Source organism: Haliotis asinina, chromosome 12, assembly GCF_037392515.1.
Source record: "Haliotis asinina isolate JCU_RB_2024 chromosome 12, JCU_Hal_asi_v2, whole genome shotgun sequence".
In the NCBI taxonomy this organism is placed as follows: domain Eukaryota; kingdom Metazoa; phylum Mollusca; class Gastropoda; order Lepetellida; family Haliotidae; genus Haliotis; species Haliotis asinina.
This window is the reverse complement of record NC_090291.1, coordinates 5,766,674-5,788,068: the sequence shown is the minus strand read 5'-3', so window position 1 is coordinate 5,788,068 and position 21,395 is coordinate 5,766,674. Positions and strand designations below refer to the sequence as shown.

The following is a 21,395-nucleotide window of genomic DNA, read 5'->3' as shown; positions in this document are numbered from 1 at the left end:
TTGGTAATCTGAATAACTCGATGGTTATTAAGATAATAATTTGTGTCTGTGTTCGAAAAGTGCAGTCTATTTATAGCATCAGCTATTATAATTGTAAGGACAAGGGGAACTTTCGAGCTGAATTATCTGCCCTTAGTTTGAGACTGACCTGTAGACTGCCAAAGTCAGAGTGACCCAAACTGGATTGCATCATATTTATAGGTGCGAGAAAATGGTCACATGTCAGTTCTAGACCAATCAAATCACGAGATATTACGTCCCGTTACGTCCTTATTCTTTTGAGGGATCTACTTTCACAACATGAAACCACTGAAATAAAAGGGAAGACGCATTACCTCAGAAGGTAATCTGATACGAAAATGACTATTTTTACCCACCAATTAATTACACGTAATTAATTCATTAAATGCCCTCCAATATCATAAGATCAACAATTGCGTCTCTCTACATCCTGCTACCTCCTTGCTGCCTGCTCAGGGGGACGCAATAACAGCGAGCGACGTCGACTGGGAACTCGGATGGACAATTCAAAGAGGAAGATTACAGATGTCAGGAGGCAATTGGGGCTTATCTGACACATACGATGTTTAACAACATGACTCAGTCGCTCATACAATTTGACAGTAGCACTGGAAGTCGTATTTATAGAAATCATGTTCATAAATAATAATGCTGAACATCGCGTATGAATACAACAGTGGGAATCACATAGTTCCCGTTGTCAGAATTAACATTGGCTTTGCAACATGACCTGACATATCATCAAATACAATTCTGGGTTCATCTGTTCGTAATTCACAAGATTACGTAAACTTATAATGCAAAACACTAATCTGAGTCAAAAGTAGCGGTAACCCCATTGCGACATAGGCTGGCTGTCACAAAGTTAAAATGGCGGGCGTCACCGAAACACGTAGCTCGGCCCAGATCACAAATTCACCAAAGAATGGTTAATTAACAAGTGTCACAGGGATTATGTCACAGTTTGTCGAAGGACAAGGTAAGATTAATCCATATCTGGTAGTCAGTTTTCGAAACTGAATGCTTAGAACAAGGAAATATTAAAATAAGTGTGGTCAATTCAAAAGTGCTTGAAAATGTAAACAAGATCGTTTTGACAGGCGACATTGTTGACATTGACTCTTACAAAGTACAACTGTGTTCTAAACCAATAGCATAATGTGATGACAATAGCTTATGATATTTTACGAATGGCAATACATTATAATGCTTCAAACAACATGCTACGATCTTTGACAGATTTCTTACCAAAAAGAGATTTCAAAACACTGAATTACGTGAAAACGAGGTTGCCAATAATATTAGTATATACTCGCAAAACTAATTACATGATAATTATGGTAATAATTTCTGCACTGCCATTAACTATAAAAATTACAAAAGGAAAATACATAAAAAGATATCTCGTAATGACTAATCATTTACAAGCTTTTGTATCTTATAAATTTTGCAATTTAACTGGAAAAGAAAAAAAATTTCTCAATCTTCGTGATGGCCATCACAATAGTACGAATTATCTGTTACAACAAACAAATTGACGGGTCCCTCTGTGCTATTTCACGCGTTATTTGACGTGTTTACAACGAACAGCTGATCCGAATCCATTCGCGTGTCATCTCACGTGTCACCAAGTAACTTGTGAAAACAAACTGGCTTCCTCACATGGGATCAAGGGGATGATAAAATAAACTTACCTGTGAATTTTTATCATTCATTTAATCTTGTTAATCTTGTTGACATTGTCAAGGCATAAATAGCGATCTGGGAAACGTAAAGCTCTAGATCTCGACACAAAATACCAAATCATCCAAGCTGTAGATGCAGGCGGTAAATCCAAGACTGACACTGCAGCAGACTTAGACATACAGATTTCAAGGCCAATCAGTCGTGGTTAGAGAGATTTAAGAAGCGACGAGGGATATGTTCAGCCATGACACACGGAGAAAGCTCGTCTGTTGACAGCAAGTCAGTTGATGATTGGCTGACATCATAGAAGCACAAAATTACCGATTTTGTTAAAGATGCATAATAAAATACATGATCGATGATGAAATGAATGATCCATGACAATTATATGTTCGTTGGTTTTGTCTTATTTTATTTTCTCTGTGAACATGATCTTGTCTGCAACCAGTGGCGTGGTGACGATTCTTGGTAATTTCCGAATATTCACGAACATTCCCGAGTCGCTTAGAACGAACTTCGCTTACAACGAACTGAAAACAACAGTCCCTTTGAGTTCATTAGAAACGAATATTACTGTATTACTGTTTCTACAAAACAGCATCACTTTGCACTGCTAGATTTTTTATATTTATGCCCCTGCTACGAAGTATGTGACATGTATATAATGTTTAGTAGAGTCAAAGAGAAAGTTTTGTCAACTGCTGATCCTTGTCACTTTATATATCAATATCACATCAGTCATTTACATGTCCGAAAGTGGGCAGCTGAGGTATGTGAGCTGTGCTCACTTCTACACTTGTTCTCTACCCACAGCGACTTGGAGCTGAGGGGTCCATTCCTGGGTTAGATGTAGCACCCAGCGAGCCTACTCCACCCCCAGAGGAAGACAGAGCTGAGGAACCGCATGGTCATGGAAGTGAGGACTCCTCCTCATCAGCCACCAACAGTGACGACGACGATGAGATGGCCAACAAGGTGCTGAGGGACTTGGAGGAAGAGTCCCAGGACTTTGAGAAGTCAATGGATGAGAAGAGGAGTGCGGTACGAGAAAGCATTTCTGACACAAGTGAGTAGTATGCGGCATCGTGTTTCATCATTCCTGAAATTTTTTATATATCTAAAGATAACATGATCCTAAATAATAATCAGTAATATTGCCCAAACAATATTATCAACCAGTAACATAAAGTAACTTATAAACTTAATGATTGCATCTTACCCTACTCTACCCTACCCCAAACAACCCTTCCCTGCCCTGCCCCTTACGCTCCCACGCTACCCTTGTTTGCCCGAGACAACCCTACCCTGCCCTACCTTAGTGATGACAACCTTAGCATATTTTACCAAAGACAACCCTATCCTGCCCCAGACAACTCTACTCTACACTACCCTACCCTACCATTCCCCATCTACCCGAGAAAACTTTACCCTTAACTCCCCTCGACTTCCCAATCCTACCTACCCTAGACAAGTTACCCTGTCTGCACTTCCTACCCTACCCTAGGCTAGGTAACATTAACACTACTAGTAGTAGGTGAGGTAAGGTAGTGTGTCACTTTCTCTTATCCTAGACATTCCCACCCTAGACTTCCCTACCCTACCTTACCATGCCCTAAACAGTCCTACCCTACCATACCTTACCTCCCTACCCTAGACATCTACCCTAGATATTCCAACCTACCCTACCCTAGACCAACTTATGGTAGACATTCCTGTGCCAGACTTCCCTACCCTAGACATTCCTATCCCCAGACGCTCCTACCGTATTAGACATTCCAGCCTCACCCAACCCTACCGTACCCTAGACATTCCTGTCCAACCCTAGACATTCCTACCCTATCTAGACATTCCAACCCTACCCTACCCTAACCTAGACATCCCTACCCTACCCTACCCTACCCTACCCTACCCTACCCTACCCTACCTAAACTAGACAACCATTCACTGCCCTGCCCTGCCCTGCCCTGCGACAACCTTACCCTGCCCTGTCCTAATTACCCTACCCTAGACATTCCTAGACATTCCTAAACATTCCTATTCTATCCTATCTTACCCTATCTTACCTGCACTGCCCTCTCCTTCCTCAGGTAACCCCACCCTAACTTTCACTACCCAAACAACTTTACCCTGCCTGCTCTGCTCTGCCCTGCCTTCACCTTACCCGACCTAGGCATTCCTATCCTGCGCAACCCTACTCTACCCTAGATAATACTAGCAGTTTGGTAGTATTTGAGGTATGGCAATATGTCACTTTTCTCCTGTAAAACAAATTAAGTCTGTTTTTATGGTCCTAGATGCTGAAAAGAAGAAAAAATCCAACGGCACAGCAGACATGTTTGCAGAAGATAACGACATGTTCAGCGAAAACTATTCAGTGAGTGTTATACAAGGTCTAGTTAACTAATGCCAAAACATGTAACCTTTAAGACCTACTATATAGATGTCAACAGTTTTCATGACTGTGGAGTACTGAAAGATGTTAAAAATGGCATTTGTTGTTATCCTAGCTTCATACCAGCACGAAAGACACAAGACAATTACTGGTTGGCTTACATGCAGTAACTCTCAACACACGAAGATCTACTCACCTTCGCAGACAGTCGCGTCAATTCAACTCTGGGATACCATCATCTATTTTTATATTTACCTGGCATTAATGATGAAACATTCAGGCCAACATTCTGTATTTCTGTGTCTCAATAACGTGAATCATGTCTACACCAAACTGTAAAACAATTAAGGGCACATATTCATTTTGTGAGGGCTTTTCATTGTAAATCTTATATTACTGAACTGAGATATGGAAACTGAGTGTTTCTATGAAGATGGCATTTGGTTGGTTCAAGAACCTGACCAGCTCTCATTTCGATTGGGTAGTCAGACTGGACTAAAGGTTCACCTGTCACAAGCTGCTACTGAGGTATGTGAAGATGTTCATGCAGAGAAGGATGTTTGGTGTTTGGTGACACTGGTTCTGAATGAATATAGCAATACTTTCACTCATGGATTCCTCTTGAAGATACTGAAAGTTGCAGCAGTTTTATAAACAGAAGCGTTATTTCACACTGATCAATGATATTGCTAAGAGCTTCATTAATTGATCTTCAGCATTGTTCACACTCATGTTACTTCAGAGTCCCGGATTTGTGCGCCCGTTAGGTGGTGTCCATGACAACCCCAACTTGATGGACAACTGGGATGATGCAGAGGGCTACTATCGTGAGTTGACTTTCCTTGTGATGTATACTGTAGGGCTAGATTGTTGACATATATCAGTGTTCGCGTTAACACACAAACCTGCTTTTTCCATGCAAAAAGATAATAGAACCATGCAAAAAGTATCTGTGTGCATGTTTTGGACGCATAGATTCTGATCTACATAATTTTGAAAAGTACCTTAAAACTGCATAACATATAGACGTATAAACATATAGACACACGATACGTTTTAACATGATTCAGGATTTTAATGAAAATTTCGTGTGCAAAAGATTTGGACTGCATATTTATACATTTTTCCTTATCCTGACTCATGCTTATTGCTTATCTCCTCTTCCCTGGCGAAGTAGTGGAATACCTGAAATCCCTTGAAGTTCCCTTCTAAAAGAAGCGCACGTAAAATACACTCACCCACCAGTAGCCTCCCGTTTTCCTGCACAAACGGTTAGCTGACCGACCATGCTTGTCTCTCTCTCCTTATCACCAGACGAGGGCGGCTGGAGTTATGTGGAGTCTCCACTACGGCGATATGTTTTTCAACTATTTCGGTCCTTTAACTATATTTATGTCGTATGCAGTATTTGGTTTATGTATATGTATCACAATTTGTTTATTTGTGATTATTGTGTATTGATATGGCACGTATTTCAGCAACTCAGACTTAGTTTTGGTTGATGAAATTGTGTTTACCGTGTAGATTACGGCTGTCAGTGGTTGACCCGCTCTGGTGTGTAAGCCCTTATGTTCTCCCACTATTTGCTGTGAATTTTACAGAGATTTATCTGTTTCAGAATTTATTGTATAAATTTGTTCTTTTCAAAGGCTTGCGAGGGACAGGCAACATGGACTTTCATTAGTCATGTCTAATTGGATGATTTAGATTCGGGTAAACGTTTTTTCATTAACTGCTGAATTTCATTCCAGTTACTAGTCAGACGTGTTCCCGGGGTTATACCTAGGGTCCAGCGAGTCATCCCCTAGACCACAGAAGAGTGCTTCATCGGGAACGGGGTCGTTGCAGCCTATGAAGTCTAGATCACCATCGTCATCGAAGACGATGCCGTCTGCAACGAAGTCATTGCAGAATCAACATTCTTCAACAAAGAAGTCCTGTGGTGACAAGATCGTCCCTCTACAGGAACGACATATCTACGATGAGCCGCTGTTGATGCTACAACACTTCAAGCAACATAGACTTTGTCATCACAGTAGACATCTCTACGAATCAGCCGTCATTGGCCTCAACGCAGCTGTTTGACGCAGACGCCTTCATGCAACATGAACTTTGAAAGGTCATGTTGAAGAAGTATGAAGACTACAGTCTTCAGCTATGTTGACAGCTGCTCCAAAATCCACCACGACTACATTGTCACTATTCTTAATTGTCAGACATGTAGGATGAAGAAGGAAGACATGTGTTGACATTTCCGGCAATAGTTCCGATATCTACGATTTCTGAGAAGTTATCTACGGCATTTAAGTCAGCATCCAAGTTTCAACAACAACATATGCCACCTTTCAACGCTCATCGCTTCCCTCTTCCCCATGTGGAGCCCTCCATCAGAGCACGAGGCATACAAGATCATCAGCAGTACCCGCAACGATCTTACAAGGTAGACGACATTCGGACGGGCTCGATTTAGAGCCATCAAGGAGACTCTCATCTCAAGTTCATCAATCCTGCGAATGAAGAAGAGTGAATGATCCTGTCAACTTTCATCACTCAGAAGAAGGATCAGCATTTTACATCCGAACACCTCGTCTCAACTACTGAGGGACTGAATCTACTTCCTCGACAAGATTGAAGAGGTCGCAAGGATGATCACGCAAGTCATGATGATCAAGTCCGTCGACACCTTGACAATGGTGCTCAAGCAGACAAGTCAGCGTTACACTGACAAGTCCAGGTTCTCCAGAGTCCAGAGAACGAGAGATAAGAAGTTTAATACCAGAGTGTCCAGGAGGTAAACATTGAAGATCAGGGTCAGAACAACTGGAGTTTTCCACCCTCAGGCCTTCCCTTACAACCGTCCCAAGTGGATGAATGTCTTCAACTCGACTGGAAGCAGCTGGGAATTCTCAACGATGAATACGTCACAAAGATTCTTCGAGATGACTGCAACATACCACTGCAAACTACACTTCTGATTACAAGAGATTACGGTATTATCTTCGTTGGAAAAATTCTGACACATCTACCTGGAAGACAATTTGTCTACATCAGCTTCAAGCGGCGGACGTTTTTTCGCACGCTTTACTCATCTCGACACGTGCTCGCCAAACAGCATGGTTACGGTCAAGCCTAAATGCTAGCACGGGTATCACCGTTTGAACAAGATTTCACGATGATCAGTTATCTGCTACACCGGTGACGCCACATCTACAATCTGATTGGTCCCCAAGAGACAACGCCCTTCAAAGAAAACCAGTGACGTTACACCTACAGTCTGATTGGTCCTCGAGAGAGAACACCCTGCGCAGAATGTGATGTTATTATTCCAGTGTCAGGAAGTCTACATTTGACTTACTGTCATTCACTAGATACTAGATTAGCAGTCTGCAGTGTCATTTGATTCTTCAGATGGTGGCATAGAGATCTTCTAACAGCCTACTCAAAGTTGCCTGTCAGGAGGCTTGCAGCAATGAATGGCAGTTTCTGATCGGACAGCCAGCCAGCTATAAATAGACTTCCTTGGAATGTAAACTCGTTCATAATGAACAGCGTTGATGATCTGAAGACGAAGAATGACTCATCTTCAGCGCATACAAGCTCATCATGGGAGAAGTCAACTCAGTCTACAGTTGGAGTTCACTGTCAGGCTACTAACTCAGCTCAGATGACTTTAGAACCTAACTCCTCGGGATTTGATTCATCGCTATGTTGAGATACATCGCTGTCCCAGGATCGGTGGGTCAAAGTTCAAACCGATGATAGAACAAGTTCTACTCTCTCTGTTATCACTATGTCAGTGATAATGCCTACTAAATCTGCTCACATCACTATGACCAGACGAGGACGCCTACTACTACATCTATGACAGCGGTTCCTGAGTCACGGTTTCATGTCCTGACCGTGTTGCGAGGCTGGACATCATGAGACCATACCTGCTATGGTATACTCGCCATTGAATTTTTGCGCAGGAACTTACATATTAGAGCCGGCATTCAACAAAAATCTTTAGGTAGACACATCTCTCCAAGGATGGAGTGCCCATCTAAACAACGAGGTTGCAGCAGGATTCTTGAAGAAGGAAGATCGAGCTCTTCACATCAACTATTTGGAGGTGAAAGTGGTGATACATGTTATCCATCATTGGTCGACAACACTGAGAGACAAGCTAGTGATGATCCAGACAGACAACTCAACAGTAGCCTCTACGTAAACAAGGGTCAATGAGATCTCCATCTCTACTACACCTGACGTTTCTACTCTTTGATGTGGCTGAGAGTCTGAATCTCCAAATAAAAGTCTCTCACATGCCAGGAGCCTGCAACATCATGGCAGACGCCTTATCTCGCCCTCTTTGTCTATCACCAACAGAGTATATGCTGCATCAAGAGACGTTTCAACTAATCGGCCGGAGGTTCAGATCACTGCAAATAGACTTATTTGCAACAAAGTTCAGCTAACAGACAGCAACCTTTGTGTCACCGGTACCAGATCCATTAACTTTGGCATCAGACGCTGTCAGCATCTTGTGGGAAGAACTAAACGTATTCATGTTTCCCCTCAGGTGCTGCTACCAAGAGTCATCGAGAAAATCAGACAGCTGCCAGGTCAACTGGACAGACAGTTCCGCATACCGGCCTTGTCATCAATACTTGGACCTCATGACTACTGAGACAGCTGAAGTCAACATATCCGCAGATAGCAGCATATTTATTTCACTTACGACATTCCAGAAGTCTGAAAGGCTGTACAATTACTACATACTTGGCAGCTCTCAGCGCAGTGGTCACCATGGAAACAGGAACCAAGCTGACTAAACTACCCGAGCTACTTGCCTTACGACACACCTTCAAGTTGGAAGATCAACAACATGGGATCTAAACATCGTACTTCAACATCTCACAAGTGATGTGTAGGAACCGTTTGATCGGACCTCATTTGAACTGCTAATTCAGAAGACGCTATTACTTGCCTTAGCTACAGCTGCATGCATGTCAGAAATTCATGCTCTAAACTTCAACGCACGAGCTTTGATGCAACTCATCAGCAGACAGCTCATCCGAGTCTACGATGGGATTTTATTGTGAAAAAGGTCAACTGGATAGACAATTCCACATACCGGCATTATCTTCGATCCTGGAACCTCATGATACTCGAGATTTATCATTATTTCCAGATAGAGCATTGAAGATATACGTCGTACGTACCAAGTCTCAAAGACAACCTTTCAAGTGCCTGACTCTGAGGGATGCGGGTTCGATTCCCGGATGGGATTCAACCCAAAAAGCACTAGAATTTGTACTTTACTAAGAAAGTGTTATCTCAAATATGACATATGTTGCATTTGACCAGTTTCTAAATGGCATCGGGTAATCATAGCTTTCGGTTGTGGGAGTTGTGCCAATTTACGCTTATCAGAGGGGTACACAAAGTACGCAGTCTAGACTACCAGTTGTCCAACTATATGTTTGTGGAAGTTGCGGTGGCTGAGTGGGCTAGGCAGCTGACTTTGTGTGCTGGCGATTAGGTGCCTGACTCTGAGGGTGCAGGTTCGAATTCCAGATGGGACTCAACCCAAAAAAGTAGTAGAATTTGTACATTACTAAGAAGGTGACATATCTTGCTTTTGACCACTTTCTAAATGGCATCGCGTAATCAAAGCGCCTGTTTATCCCTATATCCACTGAGACACCTGCGGAAGTATCCCGCATCACCATCTCAGTGTAGATCAGAGCTGTTATATTGAGAGTTTATAAAGCAGCAGGATTGGAACCTCTACGAGCTGCCAACCTACACGAAGTCAGAGCTGTGACCCCTACGCTAGCGCTATATGGGAATTGCTCACTATCAACTATAATGGAGGGCTGCTTTTGGAAGTCAAACACGGTGTTTGCCAACCATTAATTGCGAGTCATAGCCACAGAGGACGTCTCTGACATTCATCAGTTTTGGCCTCTTGTCAGTTCCCCGAGGGCGCTGACTTTACCCAACCTTTTTATCACGTGACTTGTAGAAGCCAGACGCTCTGCGGAGTATAATGGTGGAAAGTCCATGCACTTGTCTTAAACAGACTAGCATGAGTGATTAGGACCCTGTACTCGTAATGAAGATACTTGAACATGAAGAGGGGTCGCAACTAGTCTGATTACAATATCTTGACATTTAGTTGCATCAGAAACTAGCAGGATGCGACTTACTTTCAACTTTGGTCACCACATTCCAGTCAATGAAGCCCTCTGTTGAAGACAAGTTTGACTGGATGTGATCCCCCCAGAATCTACAATGAATATTAGAAGAGTAGGACCGAATTACTGAAGCATGAGTCAGGATAAGGAAAAATATGTAATTTTCTGAATAAAATTGATATTTTATACTTATCCTGACTCATGACGAAAGCCCTCCCAGGTGCCCCTCACAGGCACTCTGAATTCCTTTAATTCTCGTGTCGGGTGATTTACAAGGAGAGAGTAACAAGCGTGGTCGGTCAGCTGGAAAAGGGGAGGCTACACGTGGGTGAGTGTATTTTACGTGCGCTTCTTTTAGAAGGAAACTTTCAGGTATTCCACTACCTTTGCCAGGGAAGAGGAGATAAGCAATGCACGCACTCGTACAAAACCTGAGCGAACACTGTATATATAGTATCATTATTTCTTTTACTCTAGTGTCATTAAATGCTAGTAACTTGGTTTCCCTTGTGTGTCGAAGGCCTCTGATAGTGGGTTTGAATCTGGTGCCTGTTGATTATGCGTCTAGGTTTTCCCACTCCTTCCCATCACTCTCAGATTGTGAACCTGTTTGTTAATTAATCTTTTACAAAAGAGATCCTCACCAATTTAACTGAAAGGAAAATGTAAGGCATGATGAAAAACAGATGGAAGTACCACCAAGAGAACTTTTTAAGGAAAGCTGTCTAATACATAGCTACCAAATGAAAAATATGTGAGTGCTGCAAAGAACCACCATATTGCAAGCCGCATGGCTAGAAGAGAAGCGACAATTTACAATTAAAAAAAGGCGAGCGCTATACATACAACATTTGCATTCTTATCACTCATTGTCAAGTCACTAGGAAATTCTGAGAGGAACCATGCAAATGTCTGAAATCGTTCACAACAGCATAATAAGTGAGGTACAAGGTTCACACTTAGAGTTATCTGCTTTTGGCTGTAGTGGGTGTGGTGGGGCCCTATAGGGGTGGTAGCACAAGACGAAAATAAGTTTTTTTATTTGTAAATATTTTATTGAAAAAATATGATTACAACTGTCATAGGACTTGAAAATGGGCATTTTAATGCTTATAAGTAGCCCAATGAGAACTCTTTTCAAAGAATCAGAAACCTCTGCAGGTTTGTTCGCATTTGGAAAGATTATGGTAGTAAACATGATAGAAGGAATCACAGACATGGAACAGCATCTGTTCTTTGAGTTGATTTCCAATTCCAACTGTGGTTACAATCCTGGTAGTCAATCTCACCCAATGACAAGTATCAAAACTGAGCACAAGATTTTGAATGGGAGGAAAGTCTACCACCTCTGTAAACTACAAATTTGAGTACTTCTTTGGTTGAGTTCCTCTGTGACTGAAACCCACATTTTCAGAGTTCCTTATCACCAGCACACAGTCAGTGATCTAATCACCCGGTCCATGGGACTTTCACAAATGGAAGTCACACATCTTTTCAAGATCACATACATTGTACACACTTCTCAGATTTATAAATGGGCATGACAGGTTAAAGTTAGATCAGCAGTTAAGCTGATTCAATACTCCTTCACAATCATTATCTATGTGTAATATACATCCATCTTCTCCCATGACTGAAACTGACTGGAACTGTTGAAAGAAAATTAAAGGTTATTTGCCCTAAGAACTGAACTCTCACTCATATTTGTGTTGATTACAGCCTGTTTTTGTGTGTTTGTAGGTGTTCGTATTAGCGAGACGCTAGACAAGCGATACAACGTGTATGGCTACACTGGTCAGGGCGTGTTCAGTAATGTGGTGAGGGGCCGTGACGCTGCCCGGGGGAACCAGGATGTGGCCATCAAGATCATCCGAAACAATGAGATGATGTGAGTAGGCGCTATCTAGCACTGATACCTGTGGTATAGTGATGAGACCTGACTTTATATTTGCAGTCTATTGAGGTAATATGATACTTTACTACTGGTATGTGGGGTCAAATTTGGTTTAAATACCTAAGCTTACAGGAAGCAGCTATCTTAGGTTTCTGCATCATGTGCATTTCATTGCTACCTGTGGTATCCATACATGTTTTTTTGTCACAGACTCTTTCCATGATTTGCAAATGGTTGATTGGTGCCATGAAAACCGTTTCTATGGTTACTCAGGCATCAAGGATGTAAGGTTAGATTAAAGTGGCTGTTTTCCTAAAGAGAGGTTACCATCATGTTTCAAATGAAATGTTTCCAATATTTTATATCTCCAATTATCAATTTATGTTTAAGTGAAGTTGTGAAATTTTGTGATCCATAGCAAAATGTGAGTAGTATATATAGTTCATATATAGCAGCCCACCTCGATATCTATCGATTTTTTTGTTTTCATTTTTTGTCATTTGTATCTGCCTCCACATTTTGACAACGTAATCCAACATTTTCGTTGAAGTTACTGTGGTCACATTGCATGATGAAGCCAGTTGGGATGGGCTTTGCTTTTTCAATCACAGCATATGAACTGCCAACTTCTGAAATTCTGACATGCAGAGTCAGCAACTAGGGGGGACAGGGAATCTTTGGTGTGTTGTTATAAGTTATAGAGTTATTGTACTGCTTTGTATTTCAGGCACAAGACTGGTTTGAAAGAGCTTGAGTTCCTGAGGAAGTTGAATGATGCTGATCCTGACGACAAATTCCATTGCCTCCGACTGTATCGACACTTCTTCCACAAGAACCATCTTTGTCTTGTGTTTGAATCTCTCAGGTCAGTTGGATGTTATGTATAACCCCAGAGAAGCACCGAGGACACTTAAGCACCTCTCCTTCATGTTGATGTATTTCCAACTTGCATGTATGGTTTTGAAGTAGTGGGACAGGGGTGACCCACATGGCTGAAGTGCAGTAGTTCACTGTACACGTATTTCCCAATCTTCGGAAATGTCCAAGACGCGCTCCCCTCTCATATGAAGCTGATGCACTGTGATATAACTGGCAAACAGTTACATGCTGTTGAAAGTGGTAAAGTGGGGTCAGTTACATAGCACTTCAAGTTACGTGATAAGTTCTGACAGCTGAGAATGTGAGGCAGGAGTGGGTGATAGGTACAGAAACTGATGACTGGGCATTGTGTTTCAGTATGAATCTGCGTGAAGTCCTCAAGAAGTATGGCAAGGACATCGGCCTGCACATCAAGGCGGTGCGCTCCTACAGTCAACAACTTTTCCTGGCACTGAAGCTGCTGAAGAGATGCAGCATTCTCCATGCTGATATTAAACCAGACAATATCTTGGTAAGTATATGCCTTTATCTGTCAGCATTATCTTGAAGGCTTGATGGATCTATGAAGATCCGATCAGATCCATGAAGATCCAGGGTAAAATTCATCTTAGCAACCCATGCGTGTTGAAAGAGACGAGTAATAGGATCAGGTGGTCAGGCCTGCTGACTTTGTTGATGCAGCTCATTGTATCTTATGTGCTCATGATGTCAATCACTGGAGTGTGTGGACTAGACTCTGGTATTTACAGATTGTCATCCTACAGCTGACAAATTGCGAGCCATTAGTTTACTTCCCAAGGCACCTGCTAAATGTCCCATTACCACAACCATAACATGCGAAGTATTGAAAAAAAGTTTGAAACTAAAGGGGAATAACTCTTCCTGGTATGCTTATCTGTAGAAAAATGTTTTTCCTTTGTTGTCTGGCAAGCTGTTTCATGTTTCCACTGTTCTTGCAGGTGAATGAATCCAAACTGGTGCTGAAGCTATGTGACTTCGGCTCGGCGTCTCACGTGTCAGAGAATGACATCACACCCTACCTTGTCAGTAGGTTCTACAGAGCGCCGGAGATCAGTGAGTGATATACATTTGTCAGTTAAACGTTTTGTCATCAGTGTCACCCTATTCATGAATAATAGTAATCTTGTGCAGTTTTCTGGGTAACCTTGAATTGGTGCTCTTAGATTTTAGTTAAGGGACCTTTAATGTTTCACATGAATGTTATGGCAAGAATACTCTGACAAACTGATGGTGGCAGTGGATACCCAGGTGCTTAAAGCATTCATTTGTTAATGTTCAACTGTGTTAAACTAGGAGTACAGAATTTCAAACAAATTGGGTAAAAATACAACCTTGATTCAGTTAATGGTATCAGGAAAAGTTTATTTTGATATGTTTTCTAATGTACCTCACTACACAATTGGATGAGACGTAATGATTCAGTTAAACCAAGATTAATGTTTAAGATCTGTGACACCAAATTGATTTCCTCATCCTTGTGTACATGATGTAGCTGCCTCTGTGCTGCGTGGAGCAAGTGGCCCAATCATCTTCAGAGTTGCCTCCCCTTGTTCATGAGTTCAAAAGTATGTAACCCAATACCTACACTGTTTCTGTGGATTTCAGGAAAAGTTTGACATGGATTTACTGTTGATTTTTTCCAGTCATTGGCATGGGTTACGACCATGCCATCGACATGTGGTCCGTGGGCTGCACTATCTACGAGCTGTACACAGGCAAGATCTTATTCCCTGGAAACTCCAACAATGAGATGCTCAAGTTTGTCATGGACGTGAAAGGTAAAATGCCCAATAAGATGATTCGCAAAGGGATGTTTAAGGAACAGCACTTCGACAGCAACTACAACTTCTTGTACCATGAGGTGGATAAAGTCACGCAGAGGGTAAGTTACTTGTTCTGTGATAATGATTTAGAGATATTGTGAAATTAGGACATTGACATCATGTATTGGACAATCTCCGGGTGTTACTGAGTATTTGAAGCACTGGAATTTTTTTGAACCAATGACGTCAGCCAGAGGTTTCAAGTGAAATATTCCCATGTTTCAAATACTCAGTAACACACGGAAAATGGGCAACACATGATGTTTATCAACATCGTAAACAAAAAAGTAAACCAAAGGGTTTTCCTGTCTGTGCTCGTTTGCATTGAGTATGACTACAGCAGTGAAGTGTCATCAGCTGGCCGTTTCAGCTGGTTCCCATGGTAGCATCTGGGGCTGCTCATTTGTAACATCATTCTGACTTTATGTCACCATATGTTTTGAATGACGTCACCACTGTTGATGACACAAGAAAACAATTGTTTGCAATGTTTCTATGTGTCAATACCCAGCAAATAGTGTCGCAGTTTCTGGGAATCGAATACCATTTGATCATGTTTTTCAACCAATCAGATTACAGAACATAGTGACTTTTGTTTTATAATTACACATATCTTTAGCACAATGGGTTTTGGTTGTGAAAAATTGCTGTGCAGAGTTACGGCCCCTTGGCATGCCAGTATCCTAAGAAAGTAGCTTTGAATCTCAAATATCTGCAAGCAATGACTCTTTGTTATACATGCAGATGGAAAGTATCAGCTATTCTTGAAATGTTAGTGAAAAAGCACTGCAAACTTCTTAAGCCTATTCTTAACACACTGGCTACGATCAAAGTTGATAATTCTTAGGGCTATGAGCGTTTTGAGAATAAGGGCCCTTGCATGACTATCACTTCAGTTTTTCATCCCAACTTTAGCTGACCTGCTTGGTGTGTCTTGAAATATTTAAGCCAACTGAAACTGCCCACTGAGAATGGAGTAAAGCTAATGAGAGTGTTTTGTGGCTTCTAGGAGAAGGTCACAGTGCTGAGCAACATCAATCCCAACAAGGACCTGCTGGCAGAGATGGTTGGATACCAGCGGCTGCCAGATGACCAGCTGCGCAAAGTTGCTCAACTCAAAGATTTGTTGGAACGGACAATAATGCTAGATCCCTCCAAGAGGTTATCAATTAACCAAGCGCTCACCCATCACTTCATTCAAGAAAAACTCTAGACTTCCTGTGGCAACTCAAACCAAAAACATAGACTGACTTTTTTACAGGAGTTAATTCGTTGAACTAGCTTTTGTTTTTGAATGTACATATATTATAGGATTGTATTAGCTTTTGTTTGTTGACAAGTGTTGGTGAACTATATCTTATGTTGAGTTCAGTAACATTTAAGGATTGGGATTAAATGAAATGGTCAAGAAATATGTACTCTGAACTTATTAATTCTGCAATTTGCAAGAAAATCTGATACTGAAACATATACATTAAGAATGTGCTACATGTAGTACAACCTTTTGACAAGTGAATCAAATTGACCCTCATTGACATCACTCAGCCAGATGATTTTTTTGTAAAGCTTTTTGAAAAGATTACCGTAAATGGCCAAATATTGAACATGTAGTTTAGATGTATACAGCTTTATTGGTCAATATATATGATCAGAGTGCTGTGTGTGAATATGGTGTTCTTATTGAATCCACCTTTGTTTCAGATGATTGCAGTGGATGGTTAGGGTTGTGTTTTGCCACCATTCAGATAAGTGCACATCCAGATAAGTGGATTTCCTTTATCCAGTCAATCTGTCCGATCATAATCTCCTTGGCAACATGTTTTGTTGTTATTACCATATGCACTGGTCTGTAGTGGGGCTGTATTTTCCTCATTTGCATTGTTGTAGATTCGACATATTCTGAAGGAACATGTTTGTCATACAATCAAAGAGCAGCTCATGGCAGGGTATGTTCAAACATGTACACATCAAAGTATGGGCTTATTTGAAACCTAAACCCTGCCAACATCTTACTTCTCATGAATAGCAAAATGTTGTTGAACATGTTGAAAGTTGCAAGAATTATTTTGGCACTGTTGGAGTTATCAGCTGATGCAGTCGTAAAGTACAGCAAGTATTTCTGACTTCTCCAAGTTTTATGAATCACACAAGACCACTAGACTTAATACTGACAACGAAGCCGAAAATGCATTAAGGTATTGAAAATAACCTAAAGTAGCTTTTGTGTATTTGTAAGGAACACTTTAGACAGATTTTTAGCTAAGTGTTTCTAGATTGTATATTTCAAATATTCAAAGAAACATTGTACTTTGCAATCCTGTGGCGAGCATGATATTTGTATATTTTTTAATTCAAATATTTGATGTTTGCCAGACCTGATGAAACATTATGTGATAACCACATCTTTAGTCATACGTATCTTCTGTCAAAAAATAAAAGGGGATGGTCTAGCCCAGTTGGTAGCTTGTTGGCTCGCTGAAGACATGGGTTCAATTCCACACATGGATACAATGTAGGCCCATTCTGGTATACCCCGCTGTGATGTTGCAGGAGTATTGCTAAAAGCTGTGTAAAACCATACTCACCATACTCATTCATAAAGGTAACTCGAGAAACCATGTTTGCATTAACTGCCTCATCATGTATAGTAGTAAGTCAGCAGATGCCATGTTTGTCAACCCAAACATCCGGAAAACACTGCCTTATTTTCTGGTTATGTCAGTCAGTAGTCTAGTTAGTGAGCATCACTGAATATATTACCTACATTACATCAAGTTGTCCCTGTGAGCTGACTGTGTGTCAGACTGAAATTGTTTTGGATCATGGCATCCCATCGATGACACTATTCCTTACATGCTGACTGGTATCCCTGCACAGAAAGTTTATGGTAAGGTAGAACACACTATCATGTATTGTTGGGTCATTTATTTCAGGGGTGTTTAGATTATCCTTTCTCAATATATATCTGGTAAGATTTTATGGTTTGAGTTTTACATCTTGCTGTTTCTTTCTTTAACTACAGAAGCAGTGAAAGTTACGATAAAGAGGAAATGGTTTGTGTTGAGTGTTGTTATGAACTAGTTCTTTTTTAAAGCAGAAATGTTGGACACAGAGGTTTCTGTTGAATATTATCTATATTATGTCCTATTTCTAAGGATAATGGGTTCTTGTTTTACTGAGTATGAAGTTGACATTGTGTTTGTTTAATGAATGGGCTCAAGCATATACCAGTGATCAACCATAAAATCAAACAGTCCATCTTCATTCTCCTGATTGATTTGGTACTCCATGACCGCTGTTCTGGTCTCAATCTCACAAAATCGAGTCCTCAATCAACCCAATCAACCTGTCCCTCAAGAAAGCCATGATTTGATGAATCATTGTAATCATTTTTATACAGAAAATAGAACTGTTTAGGATTGAGAAGAGCATGAACAATAGTTTGCAGGGGCGGGGTCTGGGAGGGGGAAAAATTTGGTTCTTGTACATATCTTCAGTGGATATCATCATCTATCATCCAAAGAAACATGAATGTATCCTTAAAGGATTATGTATTCCACATGTGTAACTATGGATACCGTAGTAATGTACTGCTTGGTAACCATGGTGACTGTATGATTGTTTGTTTCTTTGTACAGGAACTACCATCTCTGGATGCTTTGTCAATTAAAGACTTAAGCTGCTTTCAGAAAGTGGTAATAATTTTGATTTTTATGTTATTCTTGATGTGTGACATTTTCTCTGATATTAATGTTGAGTTAGAATCAATTGATACCTCTGCCTAGGACTAAGATGCATTGCATCCCTTCGGCTGTATAAATGGTGGAGGGCAAGCCATTTTTGTGTCAGTCTGTGACAAGTTGACAAATGACACATTTGCAAAGAGGTTGTTCAGTATGTTTCATAATGATTTTGTAAATGAAAATCCATCTAAGTTTGTGAATGGTTTGAATTTGTACTGTGTAATAAATACAATCAACAAATGGACTTACCTTCATTCATGCTTGGTAGGCTAGGTTTTAATGGACCCTATATACTTTCAGGTGATTAACAAGACTAGCCAATAGAAAAAAAATATAAAATCACTTTCAACAATTTTTGGCCACAGTAAGTTGAAATGAATCACTTTTGTTCATAAGAAATGGTTACCAGTATGCCTTAAATGGAAAATAACTCAAACCATTGCCATTGGACCACATACCTTATTGGCTTAATGTTGTTTAACCATCTTATGAAAGATATATGGCCTACACACAGGAAGTTCATAGAACTTAATTCTAATTGTTTTGATTTCCTTTCGTTACCACTGCATTGGCGGAGATTGACCCCTGACAGGATGTGTGTCAAGGTCATCAATCAAGCAATCACAGAACTCGATACAGTTGGGAGCTGAGGAAGTCTTCAGTTTTGAGTAATGATAAGTAGTGGCTGATATTGACTACCGTGAGTGATGTTTAAGATGCCTGTTGTCACAATAGCTGATGTATGTGTGTGTGTGTGTAGAATGAAGCGTTCACAGTTTTCTTTATTGGGCAGCATTGTACTGGTCATTTGTCAATTGTTTTTGTAATCACTTCATAGTGAATGTTATATTTAAAACATATTTTTGAATTTATTCAGTTTGACAAATGTTTGAAGTAGCTTCTTTTAGTATGAATGATGGTTTAGATGGTAAATTGTAAATCTGGCCTTCAATTTCTTATTCAATACTTTTCCTGTCTCACACGATTGCATTTTAGGGGCAGTGAGGTACCCATTTGGTTTAAAGCATTTGTTCATCATACCAAAGAACAAGGTTCACTTCCCCACACGGCTTCAATGTTTGAAGCCCACTTTTGGAGTCCCCCACCATGATTTTGCTGCAGTATTGCTGAGAGCACTGTTAAAACCATACTCAAGCACTTATTCTAGCCATATCTGTTCAAACTTGCACAGGGTTGAACTGCAAGGCTGTTAGAGAATAAGTGAAATTTGACAAATATGAGAACTTGTCAATTTTTACTTATTCTGAATTGCACAAGATTGCAGTGGTGCATACCCCACCAGGGTCAACCATGGAGACGTGGGAAGTGTTTAGGTGGGTTGTTTTGTTTAGAAATTGGTTCTGAGGCGTTTCCTTACCAGGACTGAAGGAATGAAAGCTTAGTATGAGATAGGACAAGTATAAAAACAGAATCTTCACGGACAAATTCTGAAAACAGGATGGACTTGATTATGGTCACACAACTAGTAATTACATGGTGACCACTTGTATTGAAAGTAATGTTGATCTTTGCTATCAAAATTGACCTAGCATTCCAACATGTTTAACATTTGAGGAAATTTTACATTTTGAACACTCTTGTTATTTCTTTCTTCTTCACACAATAGGCTGCACCACAGAATGATGCACACGTATGTAATTGACAAATGCGGAGATCGAAAGGAGTCATTGCTTTGTGAAACACCATATGCGATATCTGGGATGTTGAAACATGAAGGAATTTCTCGCACTGTTCGAGATCAATGCAGTAGTTGTTTGTGGCTAGTACATGGGAGAGTCATCTACACGGATTTGAACCAAATAGTGTTGAGATGACAAGTCCCAAAATGAACAAAGGTGTCTCTCAATGAAGGACCTTTGTGAAATGTAGACTTTGGATGTACGACTGATCACAAGATGTTCATTAGCTCTACAGTCCTTGTTTCAGATTATTTTCCAGCCCCGGGACCTGCTTTTCACTTACTATTTCTCAGAATATGTACTAAACAAGATATTTTCATTTCTAGGTACAGTCTGGGAGCAGGAGGCTGAGGATCTCTTTATAAGGTTAACACATAAAGAAATGAGTTGCCATGCTGGTAATGCTAGGGTGCATGGAATGCATGTATATACAGTACCCAGTACAATCAGGGCTCCAACATCTGCTACTTGGTTTATATGTGTTACAGTCAGATTGTGAAATCTGTCATTTCATGAATTGAAGATTTCTGTTATTCCGTGAAGTGACTAAGAGCGTCAGCCATTTTGCGCCATATTGTGTGACAACAATCAAAATACTTCTGTCATTTCATGAAATTTCATTTCATCTGTATGTGATGGACAGGGATTGTTAGGTGTGTCAACTCTAGAAAGAGCAAGTGTCAAACCAACAGGTGTAAATGCTTCAAGGCCAAACTGAAGTGCAACAGTCGCTTTCTTAATAGTTTTAACTGTTAGCGACAAGAAGTGATGTTGGAATTGCGATTCACTTTCGTAGATGAAGTTATTAAGGGAAATTTCATGAAGTGACGGAAGTGTATTCATTGTTGTTACACGAAATGATGCAAAATGGCTGATCCTCTTACTCATTTCATGAAATGACAGAAATTTTTAGTCATTTCAAGAAATGACAGATTTCACAATCTGACTGTAACACATACATGAGAAATTTTCAACTTTTTTGTGTTCTTTGTAAATATGAAACAAATTTGTCCTTGGTTCAAAGCATCATTTTTTATGTCATCCGAGAGACTGG

General features: G+C 40.5%; 1 protein-coding gene across 1 annotated transcript in view; it reads left to right on the top strand.

Annotated features, from left to right (window-relative positions):
- The window catches only part of LOC137257617 (serine/threonine-protein kinase PRP4 homolog), a 29,092-nt gene extending 10,183 nt beyond the window's left edge, over positions 1-18,909 (top strand). Inside the window, exons 5-13 of the mRNA XM_067794939.1 lie at positions 2,521-2,773; positions 4,002-4,081; positions 4,842-4,926; positions 12,022-12,169; positions 12,903-13,040; positions 13,412-13,565; positions 14,014-14,128; positions 14,719-14,957; positions 15,908-18,909. Of these exons, the coding sequence (XP_067651040.1) occupies positions 2,521-2,773; positions 4,002-4,081; positions 4,842-4,926; positions 12,022-12,169; positions 12,903-13,040; positions 13,412-13,565; positions 14,014-14,128; positions 14,719-14,957; positions 15,908-16,111 (1,416 nt within the window). The 3' untranslated portion in view covers positions 16,112-18,909. The remainder of the gene's footprint in view (positions 1-2,520; positions 2,774-4,001; positions 4,082-4,841; positions 4,927-12,021; positions 12,170-12,902; positions 13,041-13,411; positions 13,566-14,013; positions 14,129-14,718; positions 14,958-15,907) is intronic.
- The last annotated feature ends 2,486 nt before the right edge of the window (positions 18,910-21,395 follow it).